The 17,970-nt window shown below is 40.1% G+C and overlaps 1 protein-coding gene across 2 annotated transcripts in view; it reads left to right on the forward strand.

Moving 5' to 3' along the window:
* cntn4 (contactin 4) overlaps positions 1-17,970 on the forward strand; it is a 174,816-nt gene that overhangs the window by 114,224 nt on the left and 42,622 nt on the right. For both annotated transcript variants that reach the window (XM_022199057.2, XM_022199056.2), the window contains exons 7-11: positions 111-213; positions 1,315-1,499; positions 6,486-6,625; positions 10,633-10,762; positions 11,507-11,657. In XM_022199057.2, the coding sequence (XP_022054749.1) occupies positions 111-213; positions 1,315-1,499; positions 6,486-6,625; positions 10,633-10,762; positions 11,507-11,657 (709 nt within the window). The remainder of the gene's footprint in view (positions 1-110; positions 214-1,314; positions 1,500-6,485; positions 6,626-10,632; positions 10,763-11,506; positions 11,658-17,970) is intronic.

The raw sequence follows: 17,970 nt of genomic DNA on the forward strand, positions 1-17,970 counted from the left end.
TGGCAACAGAAGAAACCACAATTAGTTTTTTGCCTGAGTTGGTTAACTTCAGAATGAAAAAGAAACTTTCTTTGCACTGACACTGACACTTATTTTTATTTCTCTTTCAGGTGTTATGGGTGAATACGAGCCAAAAATTGAAGTTCAGTTTCCAGAGGTTGTTCACATTGCCAAAGGATCCACTGTAAAGCTGGAATGCTTCGCTCTGGGAAAGTAAGCCCACTCTCAGTGCAAGGCTCACTAGCATTTAAAAGAAAAGTGTTTCTCGAAAAGGCTCGGGATATTTTTTTTTTTCTTTTTCATGTATTTCACTACTTTGCTGCAATCCTCATGTGTTTCAAGCTAGGCTGCACATCTGAGAAATTAGAAGGCACATGTGGTATGAGAATCTTCAGTTAAAATATCAGGTTTTGTAACACAGTGTACTGAAGCTCAAAGTACAAGAAGAGCTAAAATGCCTTAAGTTAGAGTGCTGAACGGTTGCACTCGACTGGAGAATGTGAGTTTATTTTAGTAGTTTCACCTTCGCAAAAAGGAATGAAACCTCCGTTATACTATCCGTCAAAATCAGCTTCACTGACTAAGTATGTGCTCACAATGTGCTTACACACAGATTCAAGAACTGCATAAGCAAATTAATGAAAAAAAATACAAAAAACATAATAAAATGTTAACTTTATATACATATAGGCGGTAGTTCATGGACTGTGTATGCATCTATACGTATCTACATTTAGTATATAGACTCTGCTTAGTTTTCAATCTGATATTTGACAGATTCTGTCTTACTATCATGGAAAAATAGCAGTGGTATAGGTCATTCTATGGGATAAAATATCTGAATTTGATCATCAGTCTGAATAATCTGCTCTTATGTAGAATATCAGTGATTTTATTGGCATGATTTTATGATATTTTAGCAAAATATGCACTAATTTGCATAATGAATTCAAATATATGAGGACCTGTGACTCAGTATTTAGTTGTATGGATGGAGCTAATGGTGTAACTATGCAATTTTAAGTTGTCATTGTTTTTTTAGGAGACGTTTGCTTGCCCATAATTGGTTTCAGCATTTTTCAAAACTTTTAAACATTTTGCAAATCACATTTTCCTTCAATTCTGTCTACATTTTTGGTAATTTTGTGGCTTAGTTTACTTTTAAAACTTTAATTGCAACTGCATTCCTGTCAAAAATCTATTAAAAAATGTTTGTATTGGAGGATTAGCTGCTCCAATAGATTGTTAGCTTTGAAAATATGGAGAGATCATTTTTCTTTATGACTTATTGAACTTCATTGTCCCTTTTTCCAGCCCGGCACCTTCTATAAGTTGGAGGAGGGTGGATGGCATCCCCTTCCCCAGGAAAGTGGACATGAGAAAGGCCAGCGGCGTTCTGGAAATCCCTTATTTCCAGCAGGAGGATGCCGGCACATATGAGTGTGTGGCCGAAAACTCCAGGGGAATGAACACAGTGAAGGGGAAGCTCTCTTTCTACGGTAGGTGAATCCTGTCATGCATGAATATTTGACCACCGTGCGCCATATCTGTCAGAGCCGTTCAGACTGAGAGGCAGCTAAAGCAGACACAACTGTTCTTCCAAAGCAGTCGGCAGCGATCAGCAGCAGCTCGTGTGGCATACATGAGGAGGCAGGCTCGTTTTAACAGCACATCAAAATGATTAAAGGCTGTCAGCCATGATGCCTCTAATATTTTGATCCAGATTAAAGGAGTGATGCGGATGAGGCTGAGCCCTTGGATACGACCTTGCTGGTGAGCCTTGTATTGGGTTCCACCAGATGGCATCATGATTGACATCCAACTTGACTGGAGATCAAAGCCGTTAAATGTGCTATACATAGACCAGTGGCACATATGTCAGGGACATAATCTGCACGGCAGCATCTGGATCAACAGGAAGGGGGTTAGGAGGCTCACTCATTGTTGCTGATAGTCACACCTACTGGGTTTAAATACTGGAAGCTGAGATAGCTACAGACAAATTCACTCCAAGAAGGAAATTTCCACCTTAGAAACGCTTTCTGCTCCTCCAGTATGATTCATGGTCACATTTAATATCTGTTTTTCCACCACAATAATAAGCATGATAGTATTGTATCCACATTTGACATTTATATGTGTAGACAATATTGTGGATTATCAGAATTACAGCACTTTAGCCTAAAGGATTCATGTTTTTCTATTCACTTTTCACAAATTTCTGCATATAATTTCAGGTCCATAAATATTATTCTAATTCATATTTCTATGTTTATTCATTCTTATGCTTTTCTTTGTCATTTTTCATACAATTTAGACTCCAGTTATCTAAACCAATCTCAAGAAATTGCAAAATTCTATTATTTGCTCATTCCATTCCAGTTGAAAAGCCCACAGACTTGCTTTTGTTTCTACTAAAAAGAAGCATGAATGATATAATACTCTGCAGTTCATGTATATTTGATTTTAAAATCCGAAGTCCCAAAAAATAGAGGTTTTGTTCATTTCAGTTCATTGTCATTCAGACATATATAAACATGAGGAAACGGAATTTGTATTCAGGTCAAGCAGTGTGCAGAATAAAGAACATTTTTCAGTAAAATGCCAGTTAGATGAAGGATAAATGAACAGATAACCTTAAAACCTGCAAAAACAAAATCGAACACATGGTTTAAAGATTCATGTACTGTACAGCACTTCTGTACTATTGTAACACTGTAGTGGTATATGTGGTACATTTTTGGATGAAACCCAAACCACATCACCGATTCAGTCCTTCAAACATTATTATATATTTTATACAGGAAGACCATTTGTCTTTTCACCTGCTTTTTAATTGGTATCTTTAGTATGTGCATGTCTTGTGTACTAACTGCAGAATAATACACTACAATTGATGTGTTGTAAATATGTTAGCGTGTAGTTTGGATCCAGGACACATAAAAGTATCTGATACTAGAATGTATCTTTTTTTTAGCTGAACTTTATTTAGTGAAGCATAAGATTCATAATTTCTCTGACCTATCACCACTAAACTGACACTCAGGAAGAAAGGAAAGTAATAAGAGAAGAGGAAGCTAATATTATGAGTCCTGATTTCCTAACATTTGAATAAGCAAACCTCTCTCATCCTACATTTTAAAGCCTCTAACTTTAATTAGTAATATGGTCATGAATAATTGGATAAAACGGTGGCTTTCCATTTGAATGTTTAATCATATTTTGACTGGGGCATTTCTCTTCTGTTCAGGTGCGTCAGCCTCTTGGCTCGCGCTTTCAACAATCTATGGATTTTTCCTCCCACCTCGGCAGCTCTCTGTTTTCCCTCCGTCTTATTTCCTCCCCTTCAAGTCATGCTGTGTCAGCTGTCAGAAATAACTCATTTGGGGCATTAAACAATTTGCTATTATTTACAACAGCCCTAGAAGCTCTTTTCTTCATTCACTCTAGCAGCCCAGGAGTACACTGTGATCCACCATGGCTTGATTTGTCCTTTCGAGCCGCCTCTCCTCCCTCATTTTTGATGTCTTTTGTGAGTCTCTCCGTCTCTCTCCTGCTGTCTGCAGCCAGGTGATAAAAATCAGTAATCTTATTTTGAACTCCCTTTGAATTAAGCCTTTGAGACATTCGTCAGCAGTGTAAGCCAATGGGGGGATCGATAAGGGTATCTCTTGTACATCCAAGCCAGCTACAGTGAAAGGAGAGCAGGGTTTTGTGTTAGACGAAGAAGTAATGAAAGTGTTGCTTTATGGTGTCTCTGTGGTCATTGTTAAACCATTGTCACCATTTTAATACCATTTTTCACACACCAAGAAACGCTACTTTTGTTTGTCTTAAATCTCTGTAATGCATAGAGGATTTGAAGGAGCTACATACAGACTGTGTTTTTTTTTTTTTTTAAATTTCACTGCTTTATCCTGCTTAGACGTAGTTTAATGAATATATTCATAACATAGCAAATGCATTAACCGAAACTGGAATTCATTAACTGCATTAAAGCTTTAGAATCCCATTTAAGCTCAAGGTTGAATTGGATTCATTATATCATAATGCAAAAAGAACTCCTTTTAGTGCATCTTTCAGCTTATTAGTCCTAATTTTGTATTGGGGGGTTTTAACAACAAATTCACGTCGAAGAAGTTTGTTAAATTCAAAGAAAAACTTGGGAAAGAAATGGGCTTTTGCTCGCTTTGTTGATGTCGATATTACTCAGAGGGAAAGGGAATGCAAAAGCCGTGACAGGTTAGTTTCCCCGTTGTATTCGCATTTGTGTTTCTGCAGACTTACCCCTGCATTATCTCCCAGTGATTCCACTGATAAGGCAAATTCCCATCTTCCCTCTGCTTTGGCCGCTTGACGCTTGGCCTAATTGTGTGTGCGCTCGGCCCCGGCGCCGCCTGAGATGGCCTGCCTGCTTTCATTTGGTGAGCGTTGACTGAGAGTAGATACGTTGGCAGCAGGTGAGGGATGGAGTGAGGGACCCTGACAATGCGTGGGGAGAAAATACAACGACAGTGCGTTCCCTAAAGGTGCAGCGGGTGGGGCAGCTCAGGCAGGCTTTAATGGAGGATTGCAGTAGCATGAATGGATGTGCTGCTAAATGACTCGCGATGGCACAGTCTGTAAAGTTACTACTTTCTTTCATCTTTTCTTTTGGTACACACAGAGGTGCATATAGTGCAATTGATTGAATGATTCACAAGCTTACACCAATGTAGAAAGGTCTATATGAATCTATAGGTTGTGCATATCCCATTATTTTGTGAAGAATATAGTAAAGGCAAGGTTAAAGTACATAGTTTGAGTGTAAATGTCTCTTTTCTCTGACAGAAAAATATCAAAGGAGTCATTTTCAGCAGCTTTCAAAGGAAACCGTGACTCTTACAGTGTTGGCACAGATGAGCACAGCACAGCCTACAAGTTAAAGTTAAATGTTAATGACCTCAGCCAACCTCACACAGCAGCGTTATCCTCCAGCAGAGACCTATAGTCCATCACATGATCCACAAACACAAATATTTCTTTGATGCTGGACGGTTTTTCATGTCGAATCCGCGCAAGACTCTGACATGACTACACAAGACCACGCAAATACCCCCCTCTGGTCACTACATCCACCTCCTTTTTATCAGTCTTTGCTCTGAACACTCCCACACACACACACACACACACACAAACACACTCTGACCACATCCTGAAGCCACAAAGACAGTGTGGGGATACATTTGCAGCTGCTGAATTTCTCGCTGTGCTATCCGGCTTTATTCGAAGGCAAAATACCGTATAGCAGAAGCCAATTAGAGCAGGATTTCTGCCGTTAGTGAAAGGCCTCCGCAGAGGTCAGTCCTTGAGAACGGCATTAGGTGAGGTCCGCGGAATGGAAATGTGCGGTCAGCCATTCCTCTTGTCCTGCCACTGGCCTTGTGTGATATAAGATGACCTACACATCAAGAAGAATGTACACAACATTACGCAGAGAGCTTCACAGATCTTGTTTTATGTGCCGCAAACCCACCCACCGTTCCTTTTTGGGGAGGGGTGAATCATTAACTAGCCTTGACTTACTTGCATGACACAGCAAGAATCAATTCTCCTCCTGTATAATTATACCATCATTTACTGAGATTGTATTGAATGGAGCATTTTTATGGAACTGGTTGCCGCCCAGATGTATATATGGATCTGGTTTTCGTCCCTTTTCTTAAAATATAAGCACATTGGGAAAATAAAAGACGCCATGAAAGGTGATAATTCACCTGAAACTAAAAGCTGTAAATGTGTGATTCAAGGTCTGTCACTGAACTTCAACACCGATGCTGAAAGGTGCTGTTATTTCTAAATTGACTCACTGGTTATTTCTCAGACAGCACAACAACTATAAAATGAAACTTCCTGTGTTTCTATGCATATACTTGCATTGATCTACAAAATTACATTTTAAGTCTGGTGAAGTCAGTTACCACACCATCTTTAATAATGGAATTAAATCAAAAGGAGTAAAGAAATGCTGTGTGAATTGCTGTACTATAAATGCATTTATTCTGCTAATATCAACTCATAATCATGTTGAGGTTCCTTTAGAAATACCTATGATTATACTGACCATTAATTGTTTCATTTTGTCATATAGAACACTGTCCATCTTGGATTAATATTCAGTGTCTATTGAATTAATTCAGTGTAAATGAAAACAAAGATTTTCTTTTAAGCTTAAAACATGAACAGAAGATTTCATTCACCACTGACAAGTTGTCTTCCAAGGCTGCCTATGATCTCAAATACTGGCAGTATTAAACCTGTATAAACCTGAGACAAAAGCCTGGGCAAATCTTGTATTGAAGACAGAGATCTTAGTGCTGAAATCAAAACAGTATTTTTAACCCAGTGGTAAACATGTGCATGCTAATTTTTCCTTTCCTTGTGGCCTTATTATTTTTCCTATGTCCAAACCTCCCATTCACTCTCACATTTTTCATGCTTTGCAGCTCCTCCTCATCTTATTGAGAAACCCCTCGATGTCCAGAAGCTCATTGATGACTCGATGGCGTGGGAGTGCAAAGCCACGGGGAAACCGAAGCCTTCTTATAGATGGATGAAAAACGGAGAGAACCTGGAGCCTGCAGAGGTGAGATCTGCCAACAAGTGCTAGACCTGAAGATAAAGTTCCTCTTCCAAGTTTCGACTTTCAGCAGCAGCAGTAGCAGCTTTGGCACAGATGTCTCTCCCACACTGTGTGCTGCTGAATGAAGAATGGGAGCAAGCATGTACTGTATTTTCAAAGCTTTATTGCACTGCTTGTTCAAGCTTTACTGACTAATTACCGTGTATTATTGTGTTCTTCATTACAATACAGTGCCTCCTGAGCAGTAGTACATTGTTATTCGCTTCTGCAAAACAGCTTCTATTTCAAAGGAATTAGACTGTGTCTAGTGTGCTTTGCTGTGCTAAGACACTGAGCTGTAAACAGGCCAAGTATTTCATGGTAGCCTGGATAGCACAGTGATGTAAGAGCTGCCCTAATCTTCAGTTAAATCTCACTACACCAAGTGCAGTTATTAATCCTGTGCCACCAAAGATGAAAAAGTGTGATTTTTTTCTGTATAAACACTGTAGATTCTGCTTTAATTTGAGCTCCTCTGAATTTCCACTGTGAGTACTCTGATGAGAGATGAGTCTATTATGACTCCAGCCAGCCGACTAGCACATCTAACTTAAACAGAACTCTGTTGTTGGCATTTGCAAAAAAATGTGATTGCTTTATTATTCATATTGGATTATTATATCCGATCCTTTAGCCAGGTTGTTTGTAAAAGATTGATTGGACACTCAGGCACAGCTTGCACCTGATAAATAAACAGGCGTTATGTTAATTTGCTTCATTATGCAAAAAAAGGCGACAAACACACCAGAGGATATCGATCAGCACTTGAATGTTGTACATGTGGTTGGAATGAATCCAGTCTGGCGTTATGACACCAGAGGCAACACTCCGCTCAGCTTCTTTCCCATAACAAACAAATTTGGCTCGCTATCAGGCAGGAATAATCAACAATCTGTGTAGCCAATGGCAAGCATATTTATGAACACCTCTTTTAAGGTAACACTCTCGTGCTTGTTAGCCACATTGTTTGCATCTGAGAAGAAAAAACAATTACATCAAGTACATCTCAGGAGATTTAATTTTCTTTTCTTGATGTGATCTTACTCGCACTGCTTTCTCATTTCATTGTCGGTTGACTACATTCAAATGCCTCCTCAAAAATAGGCAAAGCTGCTACCACACCTTCAGCACACTGAGCCGTCTGGAAGCAGTGAACGCATGGTTAAAGGTTACTCTGATGGTGGTGAGGTTTGCGAAGCCGATCTCTCCTTAACATAGACATACAGTAATAAATGGATATATTCAGAGTGCATGGGCGAATGGATTAATCAGCCAAGGTGTTACATTGTTTGAAAATGCCACCATTAACCACAGCGGCTTAATGAGTGGAAGAGGGAAAGGTCAATGATGTAAGAAGCAGTGGGGAGAAGATGCGCCATTTGTTTTTGTTTATTACGGTTAATCAATTGAAGCCTTTTCTGATTGTGGAGTTCACCGGAGCGTCTTTCTGCTCGTAATTTTCCTACTACGAGCAACAGAAATGGAGAAATCACTTCTGAACCATATATGTTGGAAAAATACAGTCCGCAACACATGGAAAAGGTCATATAGCTGATTATGTGTGAATGCCAGTATATAAATGGTTCAGAATTTTTCATCAGTTCTTCAATATGTAGATGACATACCAAGGATCGCAATTACGTTACTCTGTCTTCGTGCAATAGTAGACATTAAATAAACACTTACATGGTTCAGACATTTAAAAAAGAAATCATATATAATATACATTTAGACATATAATGTTAAAAAATAAGTTAACTAGAAAGTACAAATCAGGTAAACTAAGAACAAAGGAAGCAAAACTAAAATGAAACAACAAGAACAAAAAAAAGCAGAACTGAGTAAAATGTAATAAAATGATATGGCAGATATTAGTGTTTATAATAATAGTAACTCGTACCAGTTGTACAATTCTTGGGCTTTTTGTTGGACAGACATAGAACATGCTTCTGTGCTAACTTGTTTCCTTGGCAATGCCTTTTATTACTCTCCCATGTCAGAATAGTTATGGTTTATTTAGCTGTTTCTTCTCTTGTGGCCGTTTTCATGTGAAGGACCTCACTCTCTGCTGCTTTATTGACAATAGCTGCAGGATTAAGTGGCTGTGCAATTAAAAGGAAACTCCAGTGTGAAACAGGATTTGGTCTATTTGAAGGAGTATGGGACCACCACCATTCAGATAGCTTACCGTAGTGTACTTGAACATGCGTAATTCCTTTGAGGACTGTGATGCAAAAGGCTTTGAATTTCAGGAATGAAATGTCATTTTAGTGAGGAGAGATGGGTGAAATTCCCTACTTTCCCTGTTCATTCAAGCTGAAGTGAAGCAAACAGGCTCAACTTAAAGTTTTTGTTCTCATTATTGCAAAGCCGCTGCAGAGCTGAGTTCATTCATGTCTGCTGCTTCCTTCTCACTGAGGCACTGATGATAAATTGATCAAAAATCTGCAACTGGAATTAGCAGACTTCTTTTACAGTTCAACTCTGCTGAGCAGTAATAACTTCTTGTTGTTAAACCCAGTTGTGACACTTTTTTTTTTCGTTTATCAAAGATCGAGCTTATGAGATTAAAATGTGTTTGACTTTTTGTATTTGTTGCTCTTTGTTTCTTTTGCATCATTGCATTTGAATAAGATAATAAAAAGATCTCATTTTCTTCTAAATCCCCAGTAGTGGATTGAAATTGTAATCACAATATAATAGAAAAAAGTAGCTTTTTTCAGTTTTACAGGTGTTTTGCATCATTCTCACAAAGGCTCTCTGTACTTAGTAAATCTAGAGAACAGGAGCCGTACACAGCAATCAAACCCAGGGAGCTCAGTTTTCTAAAATGACTCCGTTCTTTTGTGTTTTGCAGTTTTATATCAAACGAATTGACCCGTGTTGTTGGCAAATGACATTGCCAATCATATTCATTCAGCATAAGGCGTGCAGATGGTCCCTCCAGGTCCCTGCGTGAAAAACTGCTGATTTGAAAGGAACGTCATGGTTAATTAATAGCAGCTGTAAATGGGAGTGCTCTCCACGCACAGACTGATACACGCCATCATTTGCCTCCCTCACCAGCAGGGATATTTGTCCCTGCACATCCGCAGCCGCAGAGCATTTATGGAAATTCAGGCACAACCTGCTCAAACACAGGATTAGTTTGTGATCTTTTACTGAGGACAGTCTCCCTTTTCATGTGACAGTACCTTAATCCCCTGCGACTGGGGTTCAGGCCGTGACGACACTCCTATGGAAATTGACTCTAATGACATTATGGTTGAGGGAAACAGGAAGCACAGGACACGAGGAGGCTAAACCTGACATGGCTGTATGGAAATGTATAAAAACTGCTCCCAAATTTATTTTGTAGTAGGAATTATGCAAGATATCAAGTTTAGAGAGAGAAATGTTTATTAGGGGACTGAATGTCCAGCTGATACACTGATGCAACTGAGATTTTAGTTCTCCAGGCCCAGCCGTCCCTTAAATAGATTTTAATTTGATGGCTCAGTGATGAGCAAGATTTCCCCCCGCAGGCTCGCAAAAAACAAAAACAAAAAAACGACAAAGCAAACAGATGAAGAGGAGGTACAGCATGACCATGTACACAGCACTTAGTATGTATAGGGCATACCTATCTGAAAAGCAATTTTCACAGTGCAGTGTACCTCAGATGTTACGATATTCCTTCCCCTCTTATCCCCTGCTCGTGCTGAAGGGGAAACAGGCCCCGTGGTGCAGTCAGAGATATAAATAGGGCATGGTTTTATTTCACTCTCATAAACATGTAGATTGATTAGGGTCATTTTCTGCTAGCCTGCCTCCATCCACCCAAGCCTTTCCCTCCATTAGTGATGAAAACCTAGATTTATTGCCACGTCTGTCACTTTCAGACCATAATTCACTGGCCCACTGGTCGGCTGTTTTTATGCAGATGAGCTCTGGGAATAAGGCATTAAAGTCTTGTGTCTCTGTGTCTATAGGAGCGCATACAGGTCGCCAATGGAGTGCTGTCGATCAGCCGCCTGACCCTGTCCGACACAGGAATGTACCAGTGTGTGGCTGGCAATAAGCACGGCGAGGTTTACTCCAATGCAGAGCTCCGAGTTATAGGTAAGACGTTGTGTGTGCTTGTATGCACTCATTGGGGGCGCTGATTGTATTTGTTTTCAAGTTTGCCTCCATCTTCTTCTTCCCTCTGCTCAATACCGCCGACTGACCTCCGGGGCCTCTCTCTTTATTGGCCGCTAATTGAAAAGCATTAATTATAAGATGAATGCGTCCGGCTGACAGTGATGTATGCCAGAGCCGCTCTGTTCACCAAGCCTCGCCCATCTGCCCTGTCAGCCTTGTCAGTGTGACAGCAGCTCTCATTCACCGTTCAACCTCCAACGTGTCTCATCCTGATCGAGCTGCTGATTGGAATCCGGCTCAATACGGCTCAAGGTGGAGATTCAAGAGAAAGACTGTATCAGACGGCTGCACAGCTTTTGAAAAGGGCACGTATTTTTAAAGTGCTGGGGAAAGTTATTATGAGGGAATGATCACAGCGAAAAGATTCACATGCAGCCTGGCTGAGAATAATTATAAACTTGCATCAATCTCCACATTAGTCGTGGGTATTACTATGCAGCTTTCTGATTACTAATTATTCGTATTATAAAACTCTGTAATCATGTCTTTGAATTATCCACGGCAATAATTTAACGTATTTATGAACTAATTTTGCAAAATGGTGGGGGAAGAAATGATGAGAGATACATTTAATATGAGATAAATGACCAGACATAAATTGGAGGAAGAGAAGATGTGAGGCTTTTTACAAACACCGGCTTTAATGTTCTGCTCTTGTCTCAGCCGTTGCCCCAGATTTTTCTCACAATCAGCTGAGGAGCCAGACGCTGGTGAAGGTAGGAGGAGATGTGCTCATCGAGTGCAAGCCCAAGATGTCTCCTTGGGGTGTGATCTCTTGGCGGAAGGGCAGCGAACCACTCCGAGAGAGCAACAGGTAACACGGCACTCACTGCTTTTATCTCACTGTGAGGACCGCTGGACTCTTCCCTGCATGTGTTCTGCATGCTTTTAGCCGCATAAAGATCCCAACAGGCACGATTAGAGAGACATCCTATGCTAAAGAGCACTCGATCCATCCAGAACTGACACCTTGTTCATGTTTGAACATGCAACTTCCTGTATAAGTCATCTCCAATCTGATGTTGCCCCCAGCTGGCTGCACATATGAGCCAGTTTGACTCAGATGTCTTGGAAAGGGACTGTTTCCTCTGTGCTGTCAAAGCATTAAAGGGTGAGTCTGCTGATTTTAAGGAGGTCAGTTGATGCAAGTTTAACCTGAGAAAAAAGTTGTGTCATATATTTTTGGGCTCTGAATGCAGCATATCAAAGTAAACTTAATGCTGAAGCTTTCACAGTTTGATGAGGTGATCGTAGTTACCTCAGATTGGACTTAAAACTTCACATTTTTAACTGAAACGAGACCATTTTGGATGCAGATTTTGCCTAAAGATGCTATCAAAGCCTTATAGGAAATGTAGGATTTTTGTGGCGCTTGGTGCATTCTAATCAGGATCAATTCACTCTGCTGGAGTGCACCAATTTGAAGGGAAATTGCACATGTTATTAAGCATTTTAAATTAACTGTGTGAAATATTGTGCTCACAAAAAGATACATTGTAAAATCAATAACAGCCCAGCAGCGCACTCAGGCAAATTAAATTATTTATCTGTTGTTCCATTTCAAAATAATTGAGCACAAGTGGCTATTGTTTTGGTGCTCCATCATAGTTGGATTGAATTTACCTCCTGACTTCAGGACATTCCAGGAATTCTGAATTTGTAATGCGAGAATTTCTGTAAGACCATCTAATCCTCAAATAGTCAGGATTTTTAAGAACTTAAAATTACTGTATCAGTGCTTTGGCTCGAGGACTTTGCATTCGCTAAATAAATAATGTACACCAAATGGCTCCAGTCACTGTGGCATATTTTGCTGCTATATTTCCACTGAGAGGTTTTGATGTACTCCTCAGATGTGCCAAACTCAGCTAAGAGAAAAAGCAGCATGGAGCCTAAGTGAGTAATGTTTAATGGGGTTTACCGTGTCTTATCTCCGGCTTTTTAGTGGTGGCCAAACAGACCAGCTGCTGAGTAAATTCAAAGTGCTAATCAAGTACTTTTCACCTCAGCGGGGATGATAAAAAGCTCCAGAAATTAAATTATTCAACTTCTGTCGCGTTTCCTGAAGTTCCTGAAGGAACAGAGGGCGATCTCAGCGTCCAGCCGTGTTTGACCCCTGAGATGTGACGCGTGCTCCATGTGATAACTTCTGCCAGTGCTTGTGTGCGTCCATCTGAATGAAGTGTGAAGTCTGGCCCAGTAGCCTCAGTGGAGACAGGGGTCACCCATTGGGTGTCACCACTCTAGCATGACTCCGTTCTGACAGCAGGGCTGTGTGCACAGTGTCTTGCCAGGCTTTGCATATATACAAAGCACTGTTGTTGCTTGTCAAACAAAGTGGCGGGGAATTTGCATAGTGGTTTCGCTGCTGGTGCCCTTCACTCGCCCTGTGCCACTTCCATCACAGATCTGAGCCTCGCAACACTTGGCCCATTTTGATTGTGTTGCTTTGAATTCAGAGTTTAGATTGATTTCACATTTGTCTCAAGTGTGACATGAACTAACGTCCTCGTGAAGTGATAAATCAGTCGGCGGTGTCTGTTCTAAAGTTTAACAGATGCTTTGTTTTCTTAAAATGTTATCGCTGCATGCCCTTGTCCTTCAGTGTTTTCACTCCTTCCTAACTCCAAATCACATAATGACCCACTGCTGTGATGAAAAATGAATGATTTGGGATGTAAATCATTCAAATGTAATTAATGAATTAGTCTTTAATAATTAAAACAACGGCATTTTTTTCTTGCAGCTGTGAAAACGCGGATTTACTGTTTAGTTTATGTCTTTAGTGCACTAAGTGTCCTGATATGGACTATTAGTAAATGGATTTCTTTAACACTGTCTTTGTTCTGGTAATTTGAAAGTCTGTGTGATGTTCAGTATTGTGTTTTAATGCTTTTACTCACACTCAATAAATGATATTTGGCTCAGACCACCTGTGCCACTGCTCCGAAATTAAAAAGAGAGAAGCACAGATTTGAAATTAAAATTCAAACAATCCCAGCTGTATTACATTAAAAGGGAATTTTTTGCCGCGATCCCAGACTTTATTACCAGTTAGAAAGTAGAGTAACTGTTTACAGAGCTTGAAAACACATGCCAGAGCCTTTAAATGTGCTGATTATGGCTCTCCCCCCCTACTTTCTTTCCTATTATCTCCCTTTTCTCTCATCTGTGACTGTGAAATCCACACACACACCCCTGTGCTGTACGCCGCAGAATAGAAATGTTTAGCATCTGCTGTGGAAATCATTAGAACAGTTGCCTTTTAAATGGCCGCCCACTAATAGCTGTCCTGCCTGTAGGTCGCCTTCAGTATTATCACACTGTTTGTTTGGAAAAATCAGAAGACTCCGGTGGAAGCGGGGCGCTGAAACAAATGAATGAATTTCAAATGATTTAGCAAACATCATCCTGGTTTCACACATTATCTGTGTGATAAGTTCTGTCTTGTTTTTTCTGTATATATGGTATTAAGCCCAGATAAAAGTATTTGCATGCATATACAGTCTATGTGGTGTCTTTAGTTATGCACCTGTACAAAAAGGTGCGAAATCATGAGAGGTAGCTGTGAACCCCTTTTGTTGAAGATTAATTGCCGTAATTGCGTTAGCGCTCTACAGTGGCTTCGGCAGAAAGGGAACTAGTGTCACCAGCTGGGTAATCCATCTTCATAGCAGCAGCCCCATTTTTTTTTTTTCCTGCAGGAGACCAGTGGAGGGAGTGAGCTGAGGGGGGAGGGATGTCTTATCTACCCCAGACAACCCTGCAGGGACGAGGTTTAGATGACATCAGCTGGAACAAAGCAGCTGAGAGCGCAGAGCCGAGCAGGTCTTGCTGATGAGTGCGTAAGTGGGCCGTGTCAGCCATGGAGAGCAGCCTACAAAACACAGCATTTCAATATGTCACAGGCAGGAAGAAATCAAGTTTGTTAGGCCACTCGCACCAGACGCACTCAATCAAGTGTCCTCTCGCGAGCAGCCGCAGGATGTGCTGACGTCCCGCCGGTGCTCCCTCTTGCATTAAACGGCTTCTTAAAAAGGCCTTTTAGTATTTATCTCTATCGGATTTGGCAGTCATGCAAATATTTGAGCAGGATCTTTCATTCCTTTCAAGAAGGTGTTTACCCCCAGAGGGAGGCTTTAAAGCGCTTTGGGTGTGGCTGGGACAAATCCCCCCACTTTTGTTTTCAGGCGCTGTGATGCTGCTGCAGCGTGTTTCCACAACTGCACAGCAGATGCATGTTTCTTTATGTGTTTTGGTGTTAACTGCAGAAGAAGAAGGAGTTTTGCCATTTTTTCTCCTCAAAATTTTAGATGCATATTCTTTTAGCCTTTTTGTGCATTTATTCTGTGCCCCCGTACTCCTCTCCCAAAGGAGCTGATGGACAGTCAGAATTTCAGCATCCTTTTAGCGAGCACAGTCCAAAAGGTCATACTTCTAAAATAGCTTTGACATATGGCAATGTTATGCAAATGAATTATGCTAAAATTTTATTTTCTGTCATTGTAATGTATTGTATGATTTTTTTTTTCCTGGGTTGTGCATCATACCTCTGGAAAAAAAAAGATATTCAGTCTCGGGGGGGGGGGGTATATAAAACCCCGCTGGTGGCTGGGTTCCCATGGAAGCAGAATTGAGTCCTTTGTGTGTATTATAATCACTGAGGGGAGATGCCACTCCAAGAACAAAATGCACCCGGCAAAGTGCTGCCAAGTAAAAATGCCAGCTGGGCTTCAGTAAGTGCACACAGACGACGGACATTATATATTTAAAAATGTTGTATCAATTGATTTTTTAAAAAATTAAAAATCTGAAATACTTCAACTAAGTGACAATAATTGTTGATTAGCAGGAAAATTATTTGCACTCACAGATTTCATACTGAATAACATCAGAACGTCATACAGAAATGCAATTTAGGAGAAATTGTATTTTTGTTTCGGGTTACAAACTTTTTTCAGTTTGACTAAAATAACTATCACTTGACTGCAACGGTGATGTTTGTTTTTAAAGATATGAGAAAAAAATCCTTAAGTTAATGTTTTAAGGCAACAAATTTGAGAATGAGCTTGTATTCCTTCATGTTTTCATTTCATCACTTATTCCATCAAACTTTAGCCCTTTAGCCCAGACACAGTGTTCTTTATAATTATCACAATTTACTCCTGAAGTACATACTGAGATTTATCTGACTTTTATGACACATATTGTGTATAAAACATCATCCATCAAGTCCCTTTTTTGTCATTTTTGTATGAAAAAAATAAGCATTTCTGGGGAACGTCAGCCTTAATACAATTCAGGCTGGGAAGTATATGTAAATAAACTCACATTTTTTTCTCGTAACTTAAAATTTATTGGCTTTATTAGATTCATCTACTTTGTTAAATGAAGTTTCAAATTTTAAAAAAGTTTTATACAAGTAATTAATAAAGATAAGTTCCTGCACAACTAAAGAACAGAAAGTCAACACAAATGCCTTGCTGTGTACTGAATCACAAAATAAAAACCACAACAAGCTTGTTTAGTTTGCATAATTTGAAATTTTTCTTCAAAAACTGCCAGTTTAGATTTCTAAGACCTGAAAACTTGTAATTGTTAATTAATACCAAAGAGTATACACTGCAGTTTGTACAGTGTAGATCATAATAGTGTATTTGCCACCACTGTATTTTTTTTTGCAAACATGAGCAGTGACTATTTGCCATTTTTGATTTTTGATGTCCCTCAGCTGCCCATTTTAAAAGACTGAGCGTTCTTTTATTTTTCGAAACAAACGTCCTTTCTCTAGCCTCAATTTATTCGTATGTTCTTACCAGTGGCGGCTGGTGGTGAAATTTGTTAGGTGGGCTAACAAATGCATAAAACCGATTAAATGGTAACACAGCTGCAAAAGCAACATCACCTATGATACACACAGTTACATCAATTACAGGTACACTATACTTTTTTAGTGCTCTACATCAACACTCTCCCTCTCTCTCTCTCTCTCACACACACACACACACACACACACACACACACACACACACACACACACACACACACACACACACACACACACACACACACACACACACACACACACACCACTACAAAACGTGTTCCAACTGCAACGACTGCCCACAGATAGCCTGCTGCAACTGTCTTATTACAACTGTTTGGTGACATGTAGTGCAAAACACGCCTTCAGTACAACAGATGACCTCAGTAAAAACAAGGTGTCACAGTCCTTTAACAGGTCAACATGCGCCTACCTTATTTGAAAAGAAGCTCACATCGATGGCCGATGTGATCCCACTCTCTTAACTTCCAGCTTTTCCTCCAAAGACATTGAGGAAAATGGACATGAAAGCAAATAATCCACCTCGTTCATGCTAACGCCCCCCATAGCTTAACCTTTTCTCGCTGCGTCAAAGGCCTGTGGGCTGACCGAAGTTAGCCCAAATGATCAGTAAATCACGGGGGCGGGACATGACACCTGTCAATCACTTACAAGAACGAAATGAATGAAAGCCACCGCTGTGTTAACTCACCACTATTGGTCAAAAGTCAGTGGCCTGTGGGCTGCCTGAAGTTAGCCCAAATGATCAGTAAATGACGGGGGCGGGACATGACACCTGTCAATCACTTACAAGAACGAAATGAATGAAAGTGGACTGTATCTGCTGGGGCTGTAAAAAATAAGCCCATTTAGAGATATTCTATGTTTTTGTTTTGACTGATTGATGCTGTTGCTACCTTTGTTTTCACCTAAACTTAAGTTATTTGAAAAATAATTTTCTCATCTTTTTGTGTTAGCCTGGGAGGGCTTAGCCCTGTTAGCCCATTTATACCAGCTGTCCCTGGTTCTTATTGAGATTGTGAATTGTGTGAAACGGGACACCACCTTGGCACCAGCAGTCATTGTGCACTTGAGAGTCTAACCACTAGAGTGACATCTTTGAACAAGGTGAGCTCAGGAAGCTTGTTGCCAAGGTAACATCTGTTCAAAGTTTTATAAGCTCCTTTTTACTTTTTACCCCAGATTAGTGCTTTCAGACAACTACAGATGTTGAATCCCAAAGCACAAAGACAAAAAACAAAACAAAGGAAGGATGCTACTGGAAAGATGAGGAAACAAGAGG

Source organism: Acanthochromis polyacanthus, chromosome 5 (assembly GCF_021347895.1).
Source record: "Acanthochromis polyacanthus isolate Apoly-LR-REF ecotype Palm Island chromosome 5, KAUST_Apoly_ChrSc, whole genome shotgun sequence".
Lineage (NCBI taxonomy): Eukaryota > Metazoa > Chordata > Actinopteri > Pomacentridae > Acanthochromis > Acanthochromis polyacanthus.